The sequence below is a fragment of the Capra hircus genome, chromosome 4, assembly GCF_001704415.2.
Source record: "Capra hircus breed San Clemente chromosome 4, ASM170441v1, whole genome shotgun sequence".
Taxonomy (NCBI): domain Eukaryota; kingdom Metazoa; phylum Chordata; class Mammalia; order Artiodactyla; family Bovidae; genus Capra; species Capra hircus.
The window spans coordinates 83,220,947-83,248,370 of record NC_030811.1 but is presented as its reverse complement, the minus strand read 5'-3'; the positions used below and the strand labels follow the sequence as shown (position 1 = coordinate 83,248,370).

Here is a 27,424-nt window from a genome sequence, read left to right as displayed (position 1 = left end):
AATTTCTTTTGAGTTAGCCACATCTAAAGAGAACCCACCTACCAAGGGGGCCTATTACTTATTAAGGAGCTTCCGGTTCGCATGGCAGCAGCTACAGTAATTGAGGGATGTAATTTAAGAGCAAATGACCTTGTAGTGGTTGTCTTGCATTTCCAAACCTATCAAATGATGGCCAATAACACACAGCCTCATTTCTATATCAGAAATAAATCTACCAATGATATTATTTTCTTGTCATAATGTGGATGAATAGATTGTTTCCATTTAATTCATGCATTATCAAAAACTTATAAAGTTGCCTTTCATTCTGCCCAGATTTGAAATTCAGTTATTATTCTGTCTGTATTGAAACTATAAGGAAAATGTGATGTTAATAGAGAAAGTATCCAAATTACACAGTAGTCACTACTTTATGGTAATAAGTCAGTCTGGAAATGACATGTTTTTAAAGGTGCAAATGTTCAATGTGTCAGATTATCAGATTCCAAGCTCTTCAGACATCTGGAAGTCATTTTTTTCTTAGAAGGAATGTTTTATGGGATTAAATTATATGGGTTGAGAGAAGGCTTTATTTTTATAAAGATGAGACTAAAGATCTTTATTAAAGGTCAAAAGAGGAGAATGCTGAGGGTGTTTAGCTGTGATGCTTTAACACCATGTCAAGTCACGCACCTGTCTAAAACTTGACAACTCTGTTCTTATAAAAACAAGTACCAAATTAAATACTGAAAAGCTCATAAACATCCAGTATTTAAGAGTAGTAGCAAAAATGTTGAAAGAATGTTTGCCTGCTATTCTGCTACTTAAAATATAAATTTCAGGGGTGAAATAGAGATAGTTTAGTATAACATATTTTAGATTGAGCTTATAAATAAATGGATGATAAAGAAATAAAGCACATTTTCTAAGGAAATATTCTCTTGCAAGTGGAGATGGATGTGGATTGAAAAAAATAATAGAAAGCTATCCCAAACTATTCTTGGTAGGAAAACAAGATTTGAACTTAAAATACAGAGTAGCTGTTTACACTGATCATAGTAATCATGTACTTAGAAAATTTCCTATTTCACTTTAAGCCTATTTAAGAAGCCTAGAGAGTACATAATGTCCACTTGAAAGAATGTAATTAAGAAAAACCAATTTCTATAGGAGAAATTACCATTCATACCCTTTGCCAATAATTTATCGAATCAAAAGAAAGGAGAAAGAAACCCAAATATATCAACCATCCATTAGGTTCTGGGAGTCATTTGATTCTTATAGCAATGCTCCTAATTTGTTGTTATCCCCAATTCACACTTGAGGAAGTTGAGATTCAAAGAAGTTCATTCATTTCACAAACATTTATTGAGTGTCTAGTAAAGAAGTGGTTAACACTGGCCGTGGCTCTAGGGCTATCACAGTGATCAAGATGGAAAATGTCACTCTTAGCATGGAACTTCCTGTCAGAGGGGAGAGAAAATATACAAGTTAAGAAAAATTCAAAACCAAGTAGCATCATGCAATATTAAAATAGTAAGAGGGAGTGATGCAGCTGGGGTTGTCAAGGTGAGAACTCCAGATTCCTTAGTCTGGGAAGACTTCACAGAGATAAGGTCCAAATGGCAGGAAGAGCCACAATGTGAAGGTCAGAGGGAGGCACGGAGCAGGTGGAAAGAAGAATCAAGGCAAAGCTCTAAAGCCTGGGCCCTGGAGCTTGGTGAGCAAGGGAAAAAGTGTAGCAGTATCAGGGGTAATATTGCAATATTGGCAACCATACCTAATGCCACAGTTGGAGTATGGATTTAACCTAAGGACATTAAGAATTAATTGGAGGGTTTTATGTGGGGGGAGGAACATCATGACCCACTTAATAGTTTTAAAGGAATAGTCACCCTGGCTACAGTAAGATAAACCAATTGGCTGGTGAGAAAGTGTGGAAGCAGTTAGGAAGCACTTTCATTGGCCCAGTTGGGTAGTTATAGTGGAGATGTTGACAGATATTGAGGCATTCAGGGGAAGGAGAATCGGGAGAAACCCTACATTTTTGGCAAGATACAAAGAAGAGCTTACTGAGAGTGAAAGTCTGAGAGATGAGTTAGTTCATAGTTGAAAATCAAAAGTTTATTCTTCACTTGCTCAGTTGGAGAAGATTGTTAGACTCCAGGAGAAAATAGCACATAGGCACTTGACTAAACAAGTATGAATTTGGAGGTCAGTATAGGGAATAAGAAACTGAGCATCATATTACTTTGAATAATTTCAGATATCCAATACTTGAACCGATATATGATGAAGTAAAAATACAATTCTGTTTTTAGCTAATTTACTACTTTGTTGTTATATGATGGGTTATTTATGAGAGAAAATATTATAGACCAAATATCAATAAACTTGTTGTTATAGAAAGATACAGAACTTAACAAAACATAAGATAAAAATTGAGAGGTGGGGGAAATGGATGAATGTGTTCAAAAGGTACAATCTTCCAATTATAAATAAATAGGTAATGGGGATGTAATGTGTGGCATGGTGTACTGTATCATGTTTCTTTAAGTTGCTTAGAGAGTAGGTCTTAAAAATTCTCATCACAAAAAGAAATAACTATTTAATATGATGGATATTAACTAAGCAAATCACGGTAATCATGTCGCTATATATACATATATCAAATCATTATGCTGCATACTTTAACAGTGTCACATCTCACTTTTATCTCAGTAGTATTGGGGGGAAAGCCTATAAATGCTTATGCTATGTACTGGCATGTTATATTGGGCTTCCCTGGTAGCTCAGCTGGTAAAGAATCCACCTGCAATGCAGGAGACCGCGGTTCCATTCCTGGGTCAGGAAGATCTCCTGGAGAAGGGATAGGCTACCCACTTCAGTACTCTTCAGCTTACCTGGTGGCTCAGACAGTAAAGAATCCACCTGCAATGTGGGAGACCTGGCTTTGATCCCTGGGTTGGGAAGATGCCCTGGAGGAGGGCATGGGAACCTACTCCAGGATTCTTGCCTGGAGAATGCCCAAGGACAGGGGAGCCTAGCAAATGACAGTATATGGCGGCCCAAAGAGTCAGACACAACTGAGTAACGCAGCATAGCACAGCACAGCATGTCTAAAATGATCGACTGCAATATGAAAAATATGCATGATAGACATATTCAATTTCTTAGTGTGACTTAAAATCACTTAAACATATATATTATAAGCAGTATATTAGCTTTATAGCATAGAATGTTTCTGAATTAAGATAATATTAAAATATATTTAGAATTTAATAGCTATTTACAATTGTGTATACCTTAGCCAACTTTGAAAATCAAAAGTGTCTTGCAAACTGCATTTTTTTGGTGGGATGTAGACAGAACAGTGGGAATCAGGATTGTTAAGTGTGTTAGAGGAAACAAATTATGATGTAATATTCCTCATTTGTTTTAAACCTAATTCTAAAATAGAATATAATATAAATATATAGAACAGTTGATTTACTATTCAAGTTTTAAATATTAAATGATAACCAATCCATGTTGAAATAACATAATCCAGAAAAAGTGGCTTTTCAGATAGTACTATAAAATGAACACTATTTACACATGTCTAATATTTAGAAATAAGTAACAAATAAATGAAAACAAAGCTTTATTATCACAGATAATTTCATAGATTGTATGAAAATGATCTGAAAGGAAGATGTTCACTTGATGATCAAACCTAGAGCACACTATTATAATACTAGGAACACTTTGTTGGACTTCTAGAAATGTGTTTCTTTCACTGCTTCCTCTTGATCAGTTTTAAATCTCTAACAGTATAAAAAAACAGCATTACAGTATTTCACACATATTCTTGGCTCCATTAACTTCTGCTTTGATTGAACATTTAAAACATCTTGTAAAATATTTGTTACTTAGAATTTTGGAATTCTCATAAACGAGTGTCAAGTTAACAGGAGGGTCGAAAGATCAGTTTTGAGTGAGTCATTTTTCCCTCCATTTGAAAGAAACTTTCTCATTGGCTAGTGTTCAGTAAAAGCCTGACCGTAAGTAAAAATTGACCTCCACAGCAGTGGCCTTGAGAAACTAAATGTTAAATACAACATTTCTGATATTTTATAATAGATAGTAAATTATTAAGAAGATGTTATATGATGTCACTTAATATAACTCCTAGTTAATCTGTGTGTGAGAAAGGGTTGTGAATTTGGGACTCATCAGTGACTGGAAATAATTGTTCAAAGAAAAACCAAATGAGTCAAAATGGATTCCACAGGGAGTCTCAAAAATGGAACTATAGGAAAAGTATAGAGTCAGTATGAAGGGGATTGAAGTCTGAAGAGGCCAAATAGAAAACATGACCCTGAAGCCAGGGAGAATGGATGAGAAAAAATCTGGATCAACTGTAGTGTCCTTAGGGAGGACAATTTCACAAAGGCCTCTGGGTACAGAATCGCTGCCCCTTCCCAGCAGGGGCACCTCCACTGTGGGCAAGGCGCCACACTTCTGCCCCACGTGGCTCCCAGCTGAACAGCTCTGCCTAGGAGTTTGTTGACGCCCAGTTCAGCCTCTGGGAGACTGAGCATGTTCCCTGATTCATAACATTTGTGTGTGTGTGTGTGTGTGTGTGTGTGTGTGTGTGTGAATTATTAATGCCAAACTGGTTCAAAACACTAAAGAATTAAGAATTAGGTTTATTCACTAAAACAAAAATTTAACACATTAAAAATATCTAACATGGTTGAAGCACACATTTCTACACTGAAGAACCTAGCCTCCTCCATCTTTCAACCATGATGTCACAAAATATAAAACAACAGTTTTAACATTTCTTAAATTCAGATCTTGACTGAAAAACTTAAGCTTGCGGAAAAATAGGCAATGGACATAAAAATGACAAAAAGTGAAAGTATTCTAAAATCTATGAAAGATGCTTAATTTCACCCATAAGAAAAAGGTAAATTTAATTAGTATTTCCATAGTCAGATCTGCACATATCCTAAATTTTAATGACATATAACGACATACTGTTCTCTAGGTGATGGGGAATAGTCATTCTCACTTGCAGTGGTAGAATATTAAACTATAATTCCCATGGAGGCACATTGGCAGTATCTGTAAAAACAAACAAACAAAAAAAAACCTCCACTTCTAACAATATTTCTTATAAATATATTTTCATGCGTGTGAATTGCCATATATTCATGTATATACACCGTAGTGCTATTTTTCAAACCACTTTTAAAAATTAAGGTATGGTTAATTTACAATGTTGTGTTAGTTTCAGATGTATAGCAAAGTGATTCAGTTAAATATATATATATATATATATATATATATATATATATATATGTTCTTTTACATATTCCATTATAGGTTTTATGAGATACTGAGGGTAGTTTCCTGTGCTATATGGTAGGTCCCCATTGTTTATTTTAAATGTAGTAGTTTGTATCTATTAATCCTGAATTCTTAGTTTATCCCTCCTACCTTTATAGTTTTCCTGGTTTTGAACTCTAAAAAGTATTTTCTAAAAAAAGAAAAAAAGTGAACAGACCCTATTTTATCTAGCATGTTAGCATGAAAAAACTTACCTCTGAAATTAATTTATAGAAATAGGACGAAGAATGCCAAAATCTGATTTGTGTTATATAGATTACACTGATTTCTAATGTGCTTCTGACACCCCAGATATAGTATATAATGCAGAGCATTTCAGTACATACTGAATGTTGCATCAGAATGAATTACAATCTGTTATCCCAATCCTAATCAGTTTAAATTGAGAAAAAGAAAACCTTTTACCGTATTGTGTAAAATTTGATGCCTAGCTTTCTTTCATTTAATCTTTTAGGTCTCTGCCTCTATAGTACACCTTGCTTTGTTACTATCATTCTCACATGCTTATTAAAAAATAATTCTTCAAACCTCCTTTTATTCAAGTTTTACACCCTGCTGACAATTACGCACATCAAAATCAATTAGTATTTTAAAGATAAATCCAGACATACAGTTGCTCTTAAAACCACTGAAAGCCTTTCCATTACATTTAAAATATCATATCCTGGTTACAAGGCCCCAGAGGAATGGACACACTGCTTGCAGTTCAGGGTCCCTTTGCCGTATAGACTCAGCTTCAGAAGCGGTTCACATAGCACTTGCTCCATTGACTTCCAATAAAATAAAATATAATTCAACATTTAGGAGGCAATCACAATTGTTAAATCGTTGACTTTTAGATGGTAGCACTTTGTATTGTAAGATTTTGTTCAATTTGGTGATTTAAATATGGTTCTCACATATATGTACAGTATTTGCATGGACAATGATTCTGTGTAACCTTGTCCGCTGGTGATCTTGTGTTCATGGAGTTCAGAGATCTGTAAGTCAGAATATCATGTGTAATACTAAATAATGAGAAGTTATATAATATAGGAACATAAGGAATCTTAAAATTCTGACTATTTTTTTCTTGACTGAGGAAATAAAAGGCTACTAAATGCCTAGGCCATTCATGTGTACTTTTGAACTCTTTTTGCTTTTGCTGGAAGCAGCATATGATTAAAAGTTGGTATACCACAGTGCCTATTTTGGACCTTTGACTTGTTAGAAAGGTAGAAATCTAAAAGTTCAGAGGGTAGGTGAAAGGATGACCATAGTCCATTGCTGGAAAGACCAATTAGTAAGCCCTGATTACACTTTAAAAAAGTTAATTGCTTATTTCTTTACAACTCTGTTTCAACATTATTATAAGCCATTAGTGAACATTGATCAGATCTGTCAAAATCATCAAAGCATGTTGTAAGAACGTTGCCTTTGGACTTGTTAAAAAGTTGAAGCAATTTCTAACCATTATTTATACATTTCATTTCCCTTAACAATGCTTACTTTGTGATTCAGTATTTTATTGTTGAATTAGCTTTAAGGCATTGAATAAAATAATTGATTTGGACAATAATGAAAAATTTTAAAGTCCTGGATCTCAAAAGTTACTGCTTTGCAGATGACAGTGGTAGGAGTGTGCATTGAATAAGAAAATGCCCGTCCCTTGGAAATCTATTTTTTTGTTTGAAAACTGAAAAATATATCCTCTCTCCTCCCCCATCTTACACGCAGATGTGTGGAATTTAAATATATTTTGACAAAGTGAAGAGAACTGTCTCTATAATATATTGAGGTCAGTGGGTTTTAAAACTGTTTCCCTTGCAGTTTTAAAAGAAGGACGATGAGAGGAAATGACTAAATCCTCTGCGTATATCTTCATTGACAGCTGATAATTAGCAGGCAGCCTAGCAATAATAATTAGTTCCCTCTTGAGAAAATTTCCGGATGAACCCTGAGTTGGTGCATCTCAGTTGTCTTGTTTCTTTGTCCACTGCCTCCCCCAAGTAATTCGTGTTATTTTTAGAGTAGGAAGAACTCAAGATGAGCTCCTTCCTTTTACCCGAGTCAGCACTGTCCATTATTCGCACTGTGTTTTCTGGAGATTACCTGAGATTAGAGTTTCTTTTGTCCTCCTCTTCCTGTGTATTTTCTGATTCTTTCATCTAAGCAGCTTGCAGCAGTACAGAGGGATAAAGAAGTTAGCCATTGCTTGGTAAATATGCCGTGTCTGTGGACTATAATTTGGTGCTGAGACCACTATTATGACTTAAAATGCTGGCTCTAAAAACTAAAAGGAGAAAATATCCTTAAAGAAGGAGGAAAGCTTCCTGCTTAAGGTTTTTGTTTTGTTTGCCTAAATGTGTACCAAAAAAGTATTTAATTCATTTGGAAACTATAACAAGTGAAGTGTAACGATTTCATGTTTTTAAATTAAGATATATAAAATTGAGGATGTCACCAATTCATAAAGCAACATGAAAAAGTCAATAGTTACTTGAGACAGTTTTTAAATACAAATGAAAGGTAAGTAAAATTAAACTTGATATTAACCTGAGTTTTCTTGTTGTAAATGCTGATGAGTTATTTGAATTATGTCAATTCTAACAACTGAATATTGGGAAAACCTTCCATTTTATTTTATTATGAATAGGAGTCTCTGCAAAAAACGTATCCAAGTTCAGAAATATTATAATCCCTTAATAGAATAGACTTTTCTGTGTTGTTATTGTTCAGTTCTAAGTTGTGTCTGACTCTTTGTGACCCCATGAACTCCAGCACATCAGGGTTTCCTGTCCTTCACTATCTCCCAGAGTTTGCTCAAACTCATGTCCATTGAGTTAGTGATGCCATCCAACCATCTCATCCTCTGTTGCCACCTTTTCCTCTTGCCGTCAATCTTTCTCAGCATTAGGTTCTTCTCCAGTGAGTGGGCTCTTCACATCAGGAGGTCAAAGTATTGGAGCTTCAGCTTTAACATCAGTCCTTCCAGTGAATATTCAGGGTTTATTTCCTTGAGAACTGACTGATCTCCTTGCTGTCCAAGGGACTCTCAAGAGTCTTCTCCAGCATCATATTTTGAAAGCATCAGTTGTTTCGGGCTCAGCCTTCTTATGGACCAACTCTCACATCCATACATGACTACTGGAAAAACCATAATTTTGACTGTCTGGACCTTTGTCAGCAAAGTGATGTCTCTGCTTTTTAATATGGTGTCTAGGTTTGTCATAGGAGAAGGCAATGGCAACCCACTCCAGTACTCTTGCCTGGAAAACCCCATAGATGGAGGAGCCTGGTAGTCAGGCACGACTGAGTGACTTCACTGTCACTTTTCCCGTTCATGCATTGGAGAAGGAAATGGCAGCCCCCTCCAGTGTTCTTGCCTAGAGAATCCCAGGGACGGGGGTGCCTGGTGGGCTGCCGTCTGTGGGGTCACACAGAGTCGGACACAACTGAAGCAACTTAGCAGCAGCAGCAGCAGCAGGTTTGTCATAGCTTTTCTTTCAAGAAGCAAGGGCCTTAATTTCATGGCTACAGTCACTGTCCACAGTGATTTTGGAGCTCAAGAAAATAAAGTCTGTCACTGTTTTCATTTTTTCCCCCCTCTGTTTGGCATGAAGTGATGTGACCAGATGCCATCATCTTTTTTTTTTTTTTTTTACATTTTTTAATGTTGTGTTTTGAGCCAGACTTTTTCCTCTCCTCTTTCACCTTCATTACAAAAGGCTCTTTAGTTCCTCTTCACTTTCTGCCATTAGTGTGGTATGATCTGTGTATCTGAGGTTGTTGATATTTCTCATGGCAACCTTGATTCCAGCTTGTGAGTCATCCAGCCCAGCATTTTGCATGACGTACTCTGCATGTGAGTTAAATAAGCAGGGTGAGAGTATACAGCCTTGATGTGCTCCTTTTCCAACTTTGAACCATTCCATTGTTCCATGTCCAGTTCTGTTTCTTCTTGTCCTGAAAACAGGTTTCTCAGGAGGCGGGTAAGGTAGCGTGGTATTCCCATCTCCTTAAGAATTGTCTGCAGTTTGTTCTTAGTTCCTCCTGTAGGAAGTTTTAGATGTAATGGATTATGGAGCTCTTGTTTATATGGAGCAAACTTTTAACAAATCAAACCATCTTGATGGTGTTCGTCTCTGGGGACCAGAACTGGGGAAGACTAAGCTGTGTGCTGCGCAGTGGTGATGGACACCCCATCTACTATGAATAATTAATAGCAAAGCTCTCCAGTCAACTTTCCTTATTTAGATTTTGGCACCAGCAATGGCCAAATAACCTTAGCTGTGTGCTATGCTGTGCTTAGTTGCTTAGTCCTGTCTGACTCTTTGTGACCCCATGGATTGTAGCCCACCAGGCTCCTCTGTCCATGGGATTCTCCAGGCAAGAATACTAGTGGGTTGCCATGCCCTCCTCCAGTTATCTGTGTTCTGAATCTCTTTAAAACCTCTCTTTTTGCATTTGGGTAACAGGAATAGTTGTAGGTCCTCCCTCTTACAAGTAAGTGCCACATGATTAAGTGAGATGTTTAGTCAAATATCTAAAAAACTGTGATCCAGTCGAATTGAGACATAAAATTAACCATCATGTCAGGCAGTGCTCTTAAGCAATTTATATAGTTTTTCCCTTGAATTTTAGTGACTTTGGATTTTTTTAGAAGCCTGGGGTCTATTCCAGACCTCTCATTTTGTTTTTTATTTACCAATATTTTAATACCCCTAAATATATATTTATTTGTTCAATTGAATATTTGCATGAGTCATCTCAGATCCGTTTTGGAAAGAGGCAAGTAAAATAATCAGATAAAAGTAGAAAATTAGAGTTAGTATTAAAGCATAAATATGCACAACCTTTAAAAATATTTATGTTGTAGAATTCCTCTGTGTTATTCCAAATATATATCTGAAAAGCGAAAGTGAAAGTGAAGTAGCTCAGTCATGTCCAACTCTTTGCGATCCTGTAAACTGTAGCCCTTCAGGCTCCTCCGTCCATGGGATTCTCCAGGCAAGAATACTGCAGTGGGTTGCCATTTTCTTCTCCAGGGGATATTCCCGACCCAGGGATCTAACCCAGGTCTCCAGAATTGCAGGCAGACACTTTAACCTCTGAGCCACCAGGGAAGCCCAATATATATATCTGAAGCACAGACATTTACACATAGTGGATACTTTTGGCCTTCCCTGACTTAGAGCTCAAGATGTTGGAGAGTCCCAGACAGGAAGGAGGATTTGAGTCTCAGAGTGAATTAAGGATCACAATCGGGATTTATCTCTATGGAAGTGGACAAGAAAAGTATAAACCATTGAACTGATATGTTTTGGTTAGTACCTTGATTCTGAAATTTCTATTGATAAGCCTGAACTTGTTAGGAATCAGTCATCAGCGCTATTCTGTTGTACTGGTCAAAGTAGAGAGCTACAGAAGCCCTGAATACCCACCCCTCATATAGGGAACATGTTTAAAGAAAACTACAGTCTATTTATTAGATCTTATATTTAAAAAAAAAATAACTTCCAGTACACCAGTCCCAAGCATCCTGTACCCTGCATCGAACCTAGACTGGTGATTCGCTTCTTACATGATATTATACATGTTTCAATGCCATTCTCCCAAATCATCCCACCCTTGCCCTGTCCTACAGAGTCCAAAAGACTGTTCTATACATCTGTGTCTCTTTTGCTGTCTCACATACAGGGTTATCATTACCATCTTTCTAAATTCCATATATATGCGTTAGTATACTGTATTGGTGTTTTTCTTTCTGGCTTACTTCACTCTGTATAATCGGTTCCAGTTTCATCCACCTCATTAGAGCTGATTCAAATGTATTCTTTTTAATGGCTGAGTAATACTCCATTGTGTATATGTACCACAGCTTTCTTATCCATCCATCTGCCAATGGACATCTAGGTTGCTTCCATGTCCTGGCTATTATAAACAGTGCTGTGATGGCAGATTCATGTTGATGTGTGGCAAAACCAGTATAATATTGTAAAGCAAAAAAATAATAATAATAATAATAATAAAGTAATAACAGGAACTATCCCAGGAACTGTCTTTATAAGTGAAATGAAATTTCTTAACTTACTGCCTAAGGCATGTACATCATATTCAATTTTATGTATCCAGGCATATCTTGGCAGCAGTTTTTTCTGAGGCAATATGAATGAATCAGAATAAATTAGATCCCAAATTCCTGATAACCTAAAAGTATTTCCTGACTATAATATTTTAAATATATGAAAAGTCATAAATTAATGTTTTAACTACTTGCCTTTGAAAGTGAAAGTGAAGTCGCTCAGTCGTGCCCGACTCTTTGCGACCCCATGGATACTAGCCTGCACCAAGCTCCTCCATCCATGGGATTTTTAAGGTGACAGTACTGGAGTGGGTGCCATTTCCTTCTCCAGGGAATCTTCCCAACCCAAGGATCGAACCCAGGTCTCTCACATTGTAGATAGATGCTTTACCATCTGAGCCACCAGGAAGCCACTTTCCCTTTAGGCGAGTTTAAATATGGGTCATCAGCTATTTAGAATTTTTCATTGATCACTCCATTTTTGAAGATGTCAAAAATATAGATTCAGCACTATACTTTGAAAGACTAAAAATATCTGTCTTTGGATTTGTATATTTTTAACAATGAAGAAAAGTTATGACCAACCTAGATAGCATATTGAAAAGCAGAGACGTTACTTTGCCAACAAAGGTCCATCTAGTCAAGGCTATGGTTTTTCCAGTGGTCATGTATGGATGTGAGAGTTGGACTGTGAAGAAAGCTGAGGGCCAAAGATTTGATGCTTTTGAACTGTGGTGTTGGAGAAGACTCTTGAGAGTCCCTTGGACTTCAAGGAGATCCAACCAGTCCATTCTGAAGGAGATCAGCCCTGGGATTTCTTTGGAGGGAATGATGCTGAAGCTGAAACTCCAGTACTCTGGCCATCTCATGCGAAGAGTTGACTCACTGGAAAAGACTCTGATGCTGGGAGGGATTGGGGGCAGGAGGAGAAGGGGACGACCGAGGATGAGATGGCTGGATGGCATCACAGACTCGATGGACATGAGTCTGAGTGAACTCCGGGAGTTGGTGATGGACAGGGAGGCCTGGTGTGCTGCAATTCATGGGGTTGCAAAGAATCGGACATAACTGAGCGACTGAACTGAATTGACTTTACAATGTTTTATCACCTCCATTTTAGAAATGCAATTTAGGCAAATAATTAATAATTTAGAGGACAGAAGGGTAATTAACATGTGAGGCAACCAGTCTAAAGAGGTTAAGTGGTTATTCAAGGTTCCTCAGGTAATTAATGGCAAAGCCAAGACCAGAACCTGGCTCCTCAGCTTCTCAGCCTACAGGACTTTCATAATGGCATATACATCTGTTGTACTTTAATTCTCTTTTTCTCTCACTCTCTTTTTTTTGGGAGGGGTGGGAATTTTTTTTTTTTAATTGTAATAGTGTATATCTGTAGGACAGTCCTCTCTTTCCCATTTATTTTCTGGGCACTTGAGTTTCTTCATGAGTCACTTTAAGGATGACAGTAATTCAAACTGTTACACTGTGGTTCTTTACTGTGGTGGAAAAAAATCGATAAATATAAAGGCCATGAGCAAGGAACTTGTGAAAAATTTGCATTTGTTGGAATTTTTCCCTTTGCATTTCCCAAACTACACCTCAAGAGAAACATGAGTTCATCTTTGTTATCTCACGGGATAGACTTGGTCATATAGATGGAGGATGGGTCTGAGTAAAATCTGATATATTAAAAGAAAATAAGAGTAGTAGTTCAGTTCAGCAGTAGTTCAGCAGTAGTTCAGTTCAGCTCAGTAGCTCAGTTGTGTCCGACTCTTTGCGACCCCATGAACTGCAGCATGCCAGACTTCCCTATCCATCACCAACTCCTGTAGCTTACTCAAACTTGAGTCCATTGAGTCGGTGATGCGTCAGTATTCACTATTGGATATCACAATTGTATGTCACTATTGCATCAGTAGTTAGTCTCTTATTATTATTGATAAAAAAAATAGGAACTACCACCTTTACACTATAAAAATAGAGTAAGCATAATAAGCACTTCAGAAGTTGGCAAGTCATAAAAACAAGTAGAAGTTTTGATGTCTATATCTCTAGGTATATATGGAGGTAATGAGGCTCTAATGACTTCATTGGGATAAAGCAAGGGCATTCCATCCCTACTGGAATTCACTGACGGAGGGCCTCCTTTACTGGTGAGGCTGCCTCTCTTTCCAATTCATACTTTTAAAAATTTGCAATGAGTACTCAACTGTGGCAACACTTTGGGGTAAGTTCCTCATATTTGTTTCCTTTCATGACTTTCATTTTCCAGCCAACTTAGTCTCCTAAACTCTGTACCTTACTGTTCTTGATAAGTCTATAGTTTAGAGATCTGTTAATTCTACTTAGCATATACCCATTCTTTGATCAGTTAAATATGTTCAGATAATGATTTCACCATACTTAACACTTGAAGAATTTTAGAAATATATCAGAATAACTAGGGAGCTTTTTCTGCAAAATAGTTTGCTGTTCAGACCTGCTGTAACACCTTAAGTGATTACATATAAAGACAAGGTATAATGGCAGTGGAGAACTTTGACTTATATTTTGTTATGGTATTGAATTCCTAAAAAGTGCATCTCTTTCTGTGAATGCCTAGTAAGAAAGGAAAATAATGTGATTCTACCTTGACAAAATTACCAAGTAGGAAAAATTTGTCTTCCAGAATTCAAGAACCCCTAAATCTCTCAAATTCCTATTTTCATCCTCCCTAAATAAAGCACCTTGTTATTTCCATCTCTCCCTAAAAAGTTTAAGTTCTTTATTTAGATGAGTTGTCAAATGATTCAATATCACAAGTTTTACCTTTATAAATGATACTTTGATGCTAGCAATATTGCTTGTTTTAAACTAAAGATTTAAAGTTAGCACTATCCCATGAAATGATGGGCATCAGCAGTTTCAGAGTAGAGAAATAGAAGTTAATACATTCTTAATAGAGGGGAAAAAATACTTCATTTCTCTTTTCTCGGAAATAGTGTAAGGGTGGACAAAATAATGTAGATCTGTCATATTTCATATTGCTATCTGGATTTGAGTGTTTTGGTTACCAACATTGAACCTTCTCTGTCAGTTGCATTAGGAAGATTTTTGGGAAATGAAGTTATCTGTTAACTTGTCAATATTTCCAAGGAGGCGTCTTGGGAATTTTCAGCCTCCAGGGTTTTTCATATTGGAGTCATATTCTTTCTCATCCTCAAAGTCTCTCACATATCATTTACCAATCATAAGTAATAAGCTGCCAAATGCAGTGAAATAGCTTCAGCAAACAAACAATACCACAGTTTTGCCAGATTCTGACTTTCTGAAGTAAGTTCAGTCTAGTTCAGTCACTCAGTCATGTCCGACCCTTTGTGACCCCAGGAACCGCAGCACACCAGGCCTCCCTGTCCAGCACCAGCTTCCGGAGTTCACCCAGACTCATGTCCATCGAGTCAGTGACGACATCCAACCATCTCATCCTCTGTCGTCCCCTTCTCCTCCTGCCCCCAATCCCTCCCAGCATCAGGGTCTTTTCAAATGAGTCAGCTCTTCACATCAGGTGGCCAAAGTATTGGAGTTTCAACTTCAACATCAGTCCTTCCAATGAACAACCACAACTGATCTCCTTTAGGATGGACTGGTTGGATCTCCTTGCAGTCCAAGGGACTCTCAAGAGTCTTTTCCAACACCACAGTTCGAAAGCATCAATTCCTCAGTGCTCAGCTGTCTTTATAGTCCAGCTCTCACATCCATACATGACTACTGAAAAAACCATAGCCTTGACTAGCGGACCTTTGTGGACAAAGTAATGTTTCTGCTTTTTAATATGCTGTCTAAGTTGGTCATAACTTTCCTTCCAAGTAGTAAGTGTCTTTTAATTTCATGGCTGCAATCACTATCTGCAATGGCAACCCACTCCAGTACTCTTGCCTGGAAAATCCCATGGATGGAGGAGCCTGGAAGGCTGCAGTCCATGGGGTCGCTAAGTCAGACATGACTGAGCAACTTCACTTTCACTTTTCACTTTCAGGCATTGGAGAAGGAAATGGCAACCCACTCCAGTGTTCTTGCCTGGAAGATCTCAGGGACGGGGGAGCCTGGTGGGCTGCCGTCTATGGGGTCACACAGAGTTGGACACGACTGAAGCTACTTAGCAATCACTATCTGCAGTGATTTTGGAACCCAAAAAAATGAACTCAGCCACTGTTTCCACTGTTTCCCCATCTATTTGCCATGAAGTGTTGGCACCGGATGCCATGATCTTAGTTTTCTGAATGTTGAGCTTTAAGCCAAATTTTTCACTCTCCTCTTTCACTTTCATCAAGAGGCTCTTTAGTCCTTCTGAAGTAAGAGTAGTACATAAACAGTGGCCTGAATCACAGTTTTAGACAGTAGATCTCTGTCAGTTTTAACAGTTATTCCCACTGTGGTGAATACTACCATGTTTTATTTCATTGCATTCACAGTCCTGATAGTTTCCAGACTCGAGTGATTTGACTTTGGACATGACTTTCTCAACCAGTTTCAAGTGGAAACATTTTTTTTCTGAATTGGTGTTCATCTGGAATTAAATGGACTTGTTTTGGGGATATTTATTTTAGAATTGGGATTTTTATTATACGTAGAGAAGTAAATATAAAAGTCATAGTGGAATGACTTTTCTATGTAGTGCTTTACATTAAAGTTCGTGAGAAATAACTCTGTATTTAAAAGCATAGGCTATTGACTTTACATATTAAGTTGTATCAAAGTTTTTCCATTCATAAAGTTAAAAAAGATTATAATTTGTGCACATTGTAACTTATTTCCATTATACTCTGTTTTTAAATGCTGAACAATTTTTTTAAAAAGTATAGTTGAACTATAATGTTGTATGAGTCTGTTTATAACATATTGATTTGATATCAAGTCATATCAAGAAATGACTATCCCAATAAGTTTAGTTAATATCCATCCCTTTACATAGTTAGAATATCTACTATTTAAGCAACTTTCAAACACACAACCAAATTTTGACAGTGTATTATATATTTTTAATCTTTCTGAACAATAAATTTTAGAGTTTGTATTTATGATAAAATGCATGAATGTTAACTGCACAGTAAAAGTCCATGTGAAAATAGAGCCATGAAAAAAGTATTACAAAGGTATTGGTATTTTCTCTGTGTTTAGGGTACATTTTGTTTTGCATTTCAGAGCTCTTGGATCTAAACAGAACATCGGTCTTTCATAGCCGTTTTGGATTTCTTAATCTCCAGACAATGCTGCTGGATGAATATCAAGAGAGACTCTTCGTGGGAGGCAAGGATCTTGTATATTCCCTCAGCTTAGAACACATCAGCAGTGGCTATAGAGAGGTATGAAAGAGTAAACTATATTTCAGGAGAGAAAGAAAAGGAGTAAGAGAGAAATCTTCTTGGATGGGTGTTACTTGGATTAGATTTTTCATTGTCTTGACCACGTGAACATTCTGAGTGATAATATTATTGAAAGAAATAAAATATACATTAAAAAGAAAATCATTTTGAGAAGATTTATAAATAATGCAGAATAAACTTTTCTAGCACACCACTGATCCCCAGATCCCCAAAAGACTTCTGGTTGATGCATTGAAACTTTCTCTTGCCCAGTGGCCCTTGTACCACACCCACTCTCCTGACATCTAGGTCTGCATATTCTGATTTAAAGTCCCTTTGGGCTTTATTACTCCAAAAATCCCAGCCTGAAGAAATATGGATGTGTGAACTCAGTGTAGGTGACTCATGTATTTCTATTGGTAAGATCACTAATTCAGATGGATGCTCTTTAAACCTAAAGGATTGAAATATATTAAAACAGGCAAGCACTCAACTTTTCTGAGAAGGTTAACTATAAGAAGAAAAATGGTTCTTATAATCTGTGCTTATAGAGTTGAATTAATATGTTTCCAGAACTATATCAACCTTACATAAAACATTCAGATATATGTAGACTATAGCATTTTTGGCATAAAGGTATATATTACGTAATACATTTTCTTTATAATTTACTTGTATATTTTTATGATTGTCAAAATGAACAATGTCCATATTTTTTAAAGTCATTTAAAAAATTATCATAAAAAGCAGAACACCTTCATCCCATCCAATTCCTAATCTCTAGAGGAAATCATTTAAAAGTCTCATTTTCTCTGGTTCTTATCTCTATGTGTCTAAGTGACATTTGTATACTGTTCTTTCTTGATATCACTAGTTTTAGACAATATCTGTTGACTTTCTGTAAAGGAAGATGAAGATTTTTGCTTCCTTTTCTTGCAGTGATGTAGCTAAATTCTGCACAATTTCAGCAGCAACCCCTACTCATCTGCCGTCATCTTCCTATTATAGCTGTACCACAATTTTTAGCTAAGTAGTAACAGAGGATGAGATGGCTGGATGGCATCACTGACTCAATGGACGTGAGTCTGAGTGAACTCCGGGAGTTGGTGATGGACAGGGAGGCCTGGCGTGCTGCGATTCATGGGGTCGCAAAGAGTCGGACACAACTGAGCGACTGAACTGAACTGAACTGAACTGAACTATATACATTATTATAATTAGGAAAATAGATCACACTTCTTCCCCTTCCCCCAGATTAAATGTTTTCTCTTTTTTTTTTTGCTTGAATTATTTGTTAGTCTCATGCCCAATTATTTTGTGACTCCATGGACTGTAGCCCACCAGGCTCTCTGTCCATGAGAAGTCCCAGGCAAGAATACTGGAGTGAGTTGCCATTTCCTTCTCTAGGGGATCTTCCTGACGCAGGGATCAAACTCAGGCCTCCTTCACTGGCAGGCAGATTCTTTACCACTGAGCCACCAGGGAAGCCCAGTATCTGTTACATAAAGTAATCAACAATGTAAATATCTTAGAAGACATAATAGTCAAATAAATACCTAGAACTCACCGGCCAACTCAAGAATGACATCATCACCATTCCCACTGCTTGCTGTTACCTTTTCACTCCTCCCTCTTTTCCTCCTGTGTCTCCTGCTGCCTAGAAGCCATCACTCCGATGGATTTTTTGGTTTATTTATTTATTGGTTTTAAATGTTAAAGAATTATTTTATCATAATGAGTGCTTCCCTATTATAGTGTATTGTTTAGAGTTACTGGTTTTAAGCTATGTAAAAATGATACACACTAGTTTACTGTAGTCTTCTGGGGTTGCCTTTTTGTCGTGTTTTATTCAGCATTAGTTATTAGATTCAGTTGTGTTACTTGTGTCTGGACTTCCTTTGTTGTAGGGGTATGAAGATTGAATGAGGAACACAAGTTAGATTTTTAGTTTAAATCTTGCTTTGCATTTGTAGCTGGGCTTCCCTGGTGGCTCAGAGGGTAAAGCGTCTGCCTGCAATGCAGGAGACCTGGGTTCGATCCCTGGGTCAGGAAGATCCCCTGGAGAAGGCAATGGCACCCCACTCCAGCACTCTTGCCTGGAAAATCCCATGGACAGAGAAGCCTGGTAGACTACAGTCCATGGGATCGCAGAGTCGGACACGACTGAGCGACTTCACTTCACTTCACTTCACTTCACTAGCATTTGTGGTACTCGGCAAATTCCTTAATCCCTTTATTCTTCTGCTTTCTCATTTGTTAAAGGGGACAAATATTAGGGTATTCACTGAATATTAGGGTATTCACTGAAAAAAATCCACATGTTAAGTGGACCTTCACAGTTTGAACCCATGTTGTTCAAGGATCAACTATAACAATCAGAACTTGTACTATTATATATACATTAGACTGATTTTCCTGTGCAATTTTGAAATAGGTAAGAACTTACCATTTACTGGGCTTCCCTGGTATCTCAGAAGGTAAAGAGTCTGCTTGCAATGCAGGTAGACCCAGGTTTGATCCCTGGGTCAGAAAGATCCCCTGGAGAAAGCAATGGCTACCTACTCCAGTATTCTTATCTGGGAAATCCCATGGACAGAGGAGCCTGGTGGGCTATAATCTATTGGGTCACAAAGAGTCAGACAGGACTGAGTGACTAACATTTTCACCTTCACTACCATTTAATAAATTTACTGTTAGTTTTTTAGATACTGACTTTGCTTTACAAATTAATTCATTCATAGCATTTCCCAAACTATGTAATGATACTTTCACCCTGAAATTCTGTTCTCTTATATCTATGTCACATTCATAAAAGACCCTTAACCTTCACTCAAAAATGGAAGAGTCAGTCCTGGTGGTAACACTGTAAAATTTCTACCCTTATTATCCCATTTGTTTTATCTCATGAGATCCTCCTACCTGCCAGAAAAAATTTCTGCAGATTACTCTCTTGAAAAGTCTCTAAAATCTACAGATAACACGATACTTAGATTAAACTCTGATTTCATCGGAACTTTCTAAGAAATTTATTTAAACTTTTTTTTTTTCTTTGCACTTTTGTCTAAAGTCTTTTGGTGCAAAATGTTTTGGACTGAGCTAGAGGAAATCATTATTCAGGTGAAAATATTAAGGTATCTTGAGATTCTGATCATTATGTGACAATAGCAGAACGAGAAGGCAGTGGCACCCCACTCCATTACTCTTGCCTGGAGAATCCCACGGATGGAGGAGCCTGGTAGGCTGCAGTCCATGGGGTCATGAAGAGTCAGACAGGACTGAGCGACTTCACCTTCACTTTTCACTTTCATGCATTTGAGAAGGAAATGGCAACCCACTCCAGTGTTCTTGCCTGGAGAATCCCAGGAACGGGGGGAGGGCCGTCTACAAGGTCGCACAGAGTTGACACGACTAAAGCGACTTAGCAGCAGCAGTAGTATAGATAGAAGACTTGGAAAGAGAAAAACATGGGGAGGATATGGCAACACACTGCATTCTTGCCTGGAGAATCTCATGGACAGAGGAACGTGGTGGGCTGCAGTCCATGGGGTCACAAAGAGTCAGACACAACTGAAGCGACTGAGCATTTTATAAGACAATTAATTGAGTTATTAATTGCCTTGAACAGTGCCAGCAATATGTAGTGTTATCCACATATTTGCTATCATGGTTATTATGTAAACAAGACACAGAATTAGCACATGACTCTTGTGTGCTTCCATTTCTAAGTGAGGTATAAGAGTCCTTCATATTAAAGACTGTTCAACTAAGTTCTAGAAATAGTCGTGGAAATACAAAGTACACAGAAATGAATAAACCAGTCCCTACCCTAAAATATTCCTAGTGCAATGGAGAAGATACATACACATCTGTCATAGATAGCAAAATTTGAGGAGAACTATAATAAAGGCCCAAATAAAACACTAAGAAAATATGCATAAACTGAGAGTTGGGGTTTCCTGGAGGAGATATAATTTAAAAGTGGGCTTTGAATAGTAGGAATTTTGACTCACACAGTTTGGTAGGGAGGACAGGGAAGAAGCTGAGAAATTTTAGAGCAATTTGAAATAATGATTTGGCTGAAGTAGATAGGTGAGGTGGGGGCATATGGGTGGGAACTGGGGAGAGTGATAGTTAAGGATGGAAATATGGTTTAGACCAGATCCTGAAGAACATTTTACTGCTGAGCTGTTGAAACTTAAGCAATGCAGGAGCCAGTGGGAGAGTCTGAGTACTTGTATAACATAATGAGAAGATAGTTTAGGGTGATTGCTTTAGCAGCAGCATGTTGGGTAAATGGAAAAAAGAGGAGAATAAGGCCACGAGGCCAGTAAGTAGCAATTAGAACTTAAAACCAAGTTCATTTGTCTCAGAAGCCTAAGCTATTTCTATTACACCATAGAATTGAGAACCAGGCTGCTACTTTGGTGCGAACTGTGTCTCCCAAATTGGTCTTCAGCTTACCATTAGTTCTGCCTTTTGTTACCAGGTGTTTCTTTCCTCTAGGTTCTTACTGCCTTTGCATCGCTACTGTTTCCTTTAGTGATGGTTAATAGGCTAGTGAAACAGTAGTTGGTGACAGAAGCAGAGGAAAACCAATGATAAGAACAAGAAGGAACTGTTTCCCCTTTGTGAATTTATGGCAACGTTGAGAGTCCAGGGAAGCTCTGGTATTCAAAGACAGCATAGGGACTAGCTGGTCTGTGTTCTGGTGATGTAGCCCCTTGCAATCTGTGCATATTTGAGAATTACCAAGGCTTCCTGAAAAATAAAGTAAATGTTGGTTTATTTAAGCTGTATTTTATAGGACTTCATGTGCTGTGCTTAGTTGCTCATTCATGTCCCACTCTTTGAGACCCCATGGACTGTAGCCCACCAGGCTCCTCTGTCATGGGGATTCTCTAGGCAAGAATACTGGAATGGATTGCCATGCCCTCCTCCAGGGGATCTTCCCAACCCAGGGACTGAACCCAGGTCTCCCGCATTATAGGCGGATTCTTTACCATCTGAGGCACCAGGGAGGACTTCATCGGATATTCCATATTTAGTAATAAATTTTTGCTTTAACTTTTACCCATGACTTTTCTGTTTCTAAATTTTACCTTTTTTTTTCTTCTAAAATTATTCTTACCACTATTATTTAAGGCTAAAGTTAGACTACTTAATTTGGATATCTATAAATAAAGTTTAGTCACTTCTATTTGTAAAAATATTTATACTTTTCTCACTGAAGTTTATTGAATGAAAGGTGAAAAAAATTCTTCCATTTTAGAACTTCATTTTTTTTAAGTGGGAGAGAGGTATTAGAATATAATTTGCATATAAAATGGCAAATGGTGTTTCACATTAATGATAGCAATTTAGTAGATTTCATCCATTAAAAAAGGCATTTGTTGTTCAGTCACTAAATTATATCTGATTCTTTGTGACCTCATGGATGGCAGCACACCAGGCTCCTCTATCCTCTGCTATCTCCCAGAGCTTGCTCAAATTCATGTCCATTGGGTCAGTGATGCTATCTAATCATCTCATCCTCTGCTGCCCCTTTCTCCTTTTGGCTTCAATCTCTCCCAACATCAGAGTTTTACCAGGCCAGAAGTGTTTGTGTTATAATAATAGTGTTCTAATTCAAAAGCTTTTGATTATCAACATTTCAAGAACAAATTTTATCTGTAATGCAGAAGATTATAATTCTGGTTATAAAATATTTGAATAATGACAGTCATTATAACTAATTACAAAAGCATAAACAGTAAGAGGGAAGTGTGACAGGTTAAAACTACCATTTATAAACCATTAAGTCTCTTTTAATGTGTTATATTCAAAATATATTTTCTTGATTTTAATGACTTTTGTAGAACCTTTAATTAAAATATGTGTTGATGGGCACTGGTACTATAGATAGATGTAAAATATAGAAATAAAAAACTAAAATATAAATAATATTTTTCATTAGAAAAATAGAATTAGGAAGAGAATATTAGACAAAGTTATAATAGTGTCTTAGTCACTTAAATATATTCCAAGGGAGATTTACATTTGCTGGATCATTTTATTTAATCTTTTTCAATTAAAAAAGGAAATAATGTTTTATAGACAGTTAAATTATTACTTTTTTGTTCATTTGTTTTTGCTCTCCAAAATCTCTGAGTGTTCTAACGTCATGTAACAATAGAATAGTTAAATTCTTAATCCTGGTATAATTAGGAGGTTCAATAGGGAGTCCAGAAAAGAATACTTTGTAATTTAATTTTTATTTTTCTCATCTGAGCTATACAAGAATAGTAAATGGCCTGTTAAAATGCATTAGAACAATTAAATTATATAGTAGGAATATTGTGATGAAATCATGTGTATTTAACCTTTTGCTTTTTGTACCTTTCTTGGTGCAGAGAATTTGGAAATGTCATTACACCCTGTTGTTTAACTGCCTTTAAAAACGCTTTATGCAGAACAGATAGCTTAATTTTATGACTTTTTGTTGATGCTATACTTTGGAGCAGAACCAAAAGGCATCCTGACTGCCAAAACAAATGAAGAAAATCATTTCCCTTACTGTCTTGGCAGAACATCTGTATATAATGGCTTTAAAATAACTTCTGATTTCCAGTGAGATCATTCTCTTGTCTTTTCTCACCTGAGTGGACATCTGAATACGGTCCTGAGCCTGTTAAATTGTGTTAAAAAAAACAAACCAAAGGAAACTGAAGTATAAACAACAATAAAAGCAAAACTCAAGCATGTTATTCCTTAGGGGAGTTCTGATGTGTTGGACTTTAGCGGTTAAGTGTTCATAACTTAATCTTCTACTTCTTTCCCTCTGTGAACCCAGAGTGATCTGGTTAAGACCGTTTTCTCTGCCCTCGGAAATCCTGCCAGTCTTTCACACTCACTAAATTCTGTAGGATTTCCTCCCTGATTAAACTGGAAAGTGCTGCTTGTCTCATTTACTTGACACTGATTGTAGCCTTTTCATGTCAGTGAATCTCTCTCTCAAACTGTATTGTAGGCTCCTTTAGTGAACTAACTTTCTGAAGAATGTGATAAAGAAATGTTGACTGATACAAATCTGTCAGTAGCCAGTGAATAAGCAGTGATGGCATTAAAGACCCTGTGTCAGGTAGGCATTTTAGGGCTACAGAAGTAAGTCACTGCCTTGCCCTCTGTAACTTACAGCCTAATAAGACAGCTAAAATTGAGTACACATACTGTGATATCATAGGAAGAAAAAGTAAGAAAAACAATTCAGAGCATTAGAGGAGGGACAAATGCCATCTGTTGAAAGTTATCTGGGAACATCATTGAAGATGTGCCTGAAGTAATGATCTCATTATTCCTAGAGCAATCCTCACGATTAGGTTTGCTGCTAGAAATAACACATTCTGGCAATCCTAGGAGCATGTATTGTCCTCACCACCACAGAATATATTATTTGTGTGTGTGTGTGTGTGTGTGTGTGTGTGTGAATTTTACCTTGCTTTTAGACAATCAGCCTATCATAGTTTCATTGATGCTGGCAGAAGACAGGGGGCACCTGGCCTGGAGACAGAGGACTCTGTCACTCCCAGTACAGCAGACTGTATGAGCCTCATGTCTCCATCAGTTGTCTTTTGCTCCCCTAGTCCCACAGAGCCAAGCAGCCTAAGGAGATGGTGTACACACAGTGAATATATGTTGTACCCAATTTACCAACTTCCAGCTCATAATGAAGTGAAGTGAAGTTGCTCAGTCGTGTCCGACTCTTTGCAACCCCATGGAGTGTAGCCTACCAGGCTCCTCCATCTGTGGGATTTTCCAGGCAAGAGTACTGGAGTGGGTTGCCACTTCCTTCTCCAAGGGATCTTCCTGACCCAGGGATCAAACCCGGGTCTCTCACATTGTAGACAGCTGCTTTAACCTCTGAGCCACCGGGGAAGTTCAGCTCAGAATACTCTCAGTCTTAAAAGGAGTCTTCTAGCAAACCTGTCCAGCCTTTGCCCAGAGGGAGACATTATCTTTATTATCCTGATCAAGAAAAAAATCTATTTGCCCTGGAGGGAGGATCTATTTCTATCTTCCAAGGCTGTTTGAAAAGATAGCTGAAAACAAAATTAGTCAACAAAATATAGGAATCCTCTAGAAAGTTGCTCCCCCCCCAAAACAATGTATTCAAATAGTCCCAGAAATAATCCACATAAAACCAATGACTGGTAGTAAATGGAGGTTATTCTCTTGTCTGGATACTGTTTCAACATTGAAAAGCTGAACTTTGGTATTTTCCCAAAGAATTGGTTATCAAATACTTTGCAATTGTAGAAATATAGTTTAAATAAGTCTCATTTTACATGATGATGAAAGGTAAATAAAAAGGGTGTTAATATTATAAGAAGAAAAACCCTGCTTCTTATAAATTAAAGATCTTAAGAATGTTAATCATTATGATTGACAGGTGAGATATTCTCTGATTTACTCATATTAATAAGCAAATTATCTTTCCAGTGATGAGTAATCCTAAAATTAATCTGTATTTTGAGCTTGTGTTTACACATGTACACACATACATTCTAGCATATCCTTTTGAATGATTTATGCATCCATAGTAAAACTATAATTCCAAAACCAAATGGAACCTCAAATTAGAATATATTTTAGAAGTCATCTGAGAAAACCTATCGCTCAGTGTCTGAATTTTTTCCAAAAAAGGATCAATAAAGTTTATAAATTCAACAGTTTCACTTCCAGCATCCTTATTCTGCAGTGGTGTTAAGGACCCTCTTCGGGCTGATGCAAGGCTGCAATTGAACCTGATATTGTTACGTTAATGTGATATTGTTCCTGAATCATTTATGCTCCATCGATAGATCTATGATAAAATGAAGAGCGTTGATTCTAGGCTTTTCTATGTGTGCTTTTGGCTTTTAACTGGCTTTCTTTGGTATCCCTACTTATTCTTTGTCTTTCTTTTTTATGTTGCAACATAACAAAAAGTGCTCATGTGTTTCTGTTTGTTGCTGTTCAGTCACTAAGTTGCATCCAACTCTTTGCGACCCCATGGACGGCAGCATGCCAGGCTTCCCTGTCCTTCATTATCTCCTGGAGTTTGCTCACATTCATGTCTATTGTGTTGGTGATGCCATCTAACATTGTCATCTTCTGCCCGCCCCCCTTCTCCTCCTGCCCTCAGTCTTTCCCAGCTTCAGGGTTTTTTTCCAGTGAGTCAGCTCTTTGCATCAGGTGGCCAAAGTATTTAAAAGTTTATCTACTGCACTGTGAAAGCAAAGGACCACATGATGCTGAATACTGTTCATAAGAAACTTAGGGGGCCTGTTACAGTAATAACAATATCAAAGTAATGTTGTATTCCTATAGTTGAAACCATGTAGTGCTTACTCTTATGATAATAAATTTAATCATACCAAGATCATCATAATTAAATGCTATTGTCACCACTTTTATAAGTCCCCAAATATTTTTCATGTATTAAGGCCTGGATTTGGCTCCATAATATCTGAGTTAAGTGATAAACCTCTTGATCTTCTCAAAGAAAGAAACAGAACCAACACAAATAAAATAAAATATAAAGTATTGACTTACAGAAAAAATGAAATGGGTTTTCAGTGTAGTTTATTTTTATATGTGTTTTCATAATAGTGCATTATATTTTATTTCAGATACACTGGCCAAGTACAGCACTAAAAACAGAAGAATGCATAATGAAAGGAAATGATGCCGTAAGTAGCATTCATTATAAACTAAACATGTCATTAATTGTAGTCCTGGTCAGTGACAAAGGACTGAATCTCTAACCTGTTATTTGTTCCTAAAGAGCATATATACAATTCATGTAAGGAAGAAATATATATCTCTAGATATATACATATATTATATATTCACACACAGAAGTTGAAAGAGAAGAGTGAAAAAGCTGGCTTAAAACTCAACATTCAAAAAATGAAGATCATGGCATCTGGTCCCATTACTTCAGGGCAAATAGATGAGGAAAAAGGGAAACAGTGACAGATTTTATTTTGGGGGGCTCCAGAATCACTGTGGATGGTGACTGCAACCCATACAATTAAAAGACACTTGCTCCTTGGAAGAAAAGCTATGACAAACCTAGATAGCATATTAAACAGCAGAGACATCACTTTGCCAACAAAGGTCCAACTAGTCAAAGCTATGGTTTTTCCAGTACTCATGTACAGATGTGAGAGTTGGATCATAAAGAAGGCTGAGTGCCAAAGAATTGATGTTTTTGAACTGTGGTGCTGGAGAAGACTCTTGAGACTCCCTTAGACAGCAAAGAGATCCAGCCAGTCAATCCTAAAGGAAATCAACCCTGAATATTCATTGGAAGAACTGTTGCTGAAGCTGAAGCTCCAAACTTTGGCCACCTGATGCAAAGAGGCAACTCATTGGAAAAGACCCTGATGCTGGGAGAGATTGAGTGCAGGAGGAGAAGGAATGGGACAGAGGATCAGATGGTTGGATGGCATCACCTACTCAATGGACATGAGTTTGAGCAAACTCTGGGAGATAGTGAAAGACAGGGAAGCCTGGAATGCTGCAGTCTTTTGGGGGTGCAAAGAGGTGGACATGACTTAGAGACTGAACAATACACACCGCACTACACACACACCACACACACATATACACACACCACACA

At 37.3% G+C, this 27,424-nt stretch overlaps 1 protein-coding gene across 1 annotated transcript in view; it reads left to right on the top strand.

The window, feature by feature from the left end:
- The window catches only part of SEMA3E (semaphorin 3E), a 275,433-nt gene that overhangs the window by 134,311 nt on the left and 113,698 nt on the right, over positions 1-27,424 (top strand). Inside the window, exons 2-3 of the mRNA XM_005679077.3 lie at positions 16,622-16,782; positions 26,430-26,489. Of these exons, the coding sequence (XP_005679134.1) occupies positions 16,622-16,782; positions 26,430-26,489 (221 nt within the window). The remainder of the gene's footprint in view (positions 1-16,621; positions 16,783-26,429; positions 26,490-27,424) is intronic.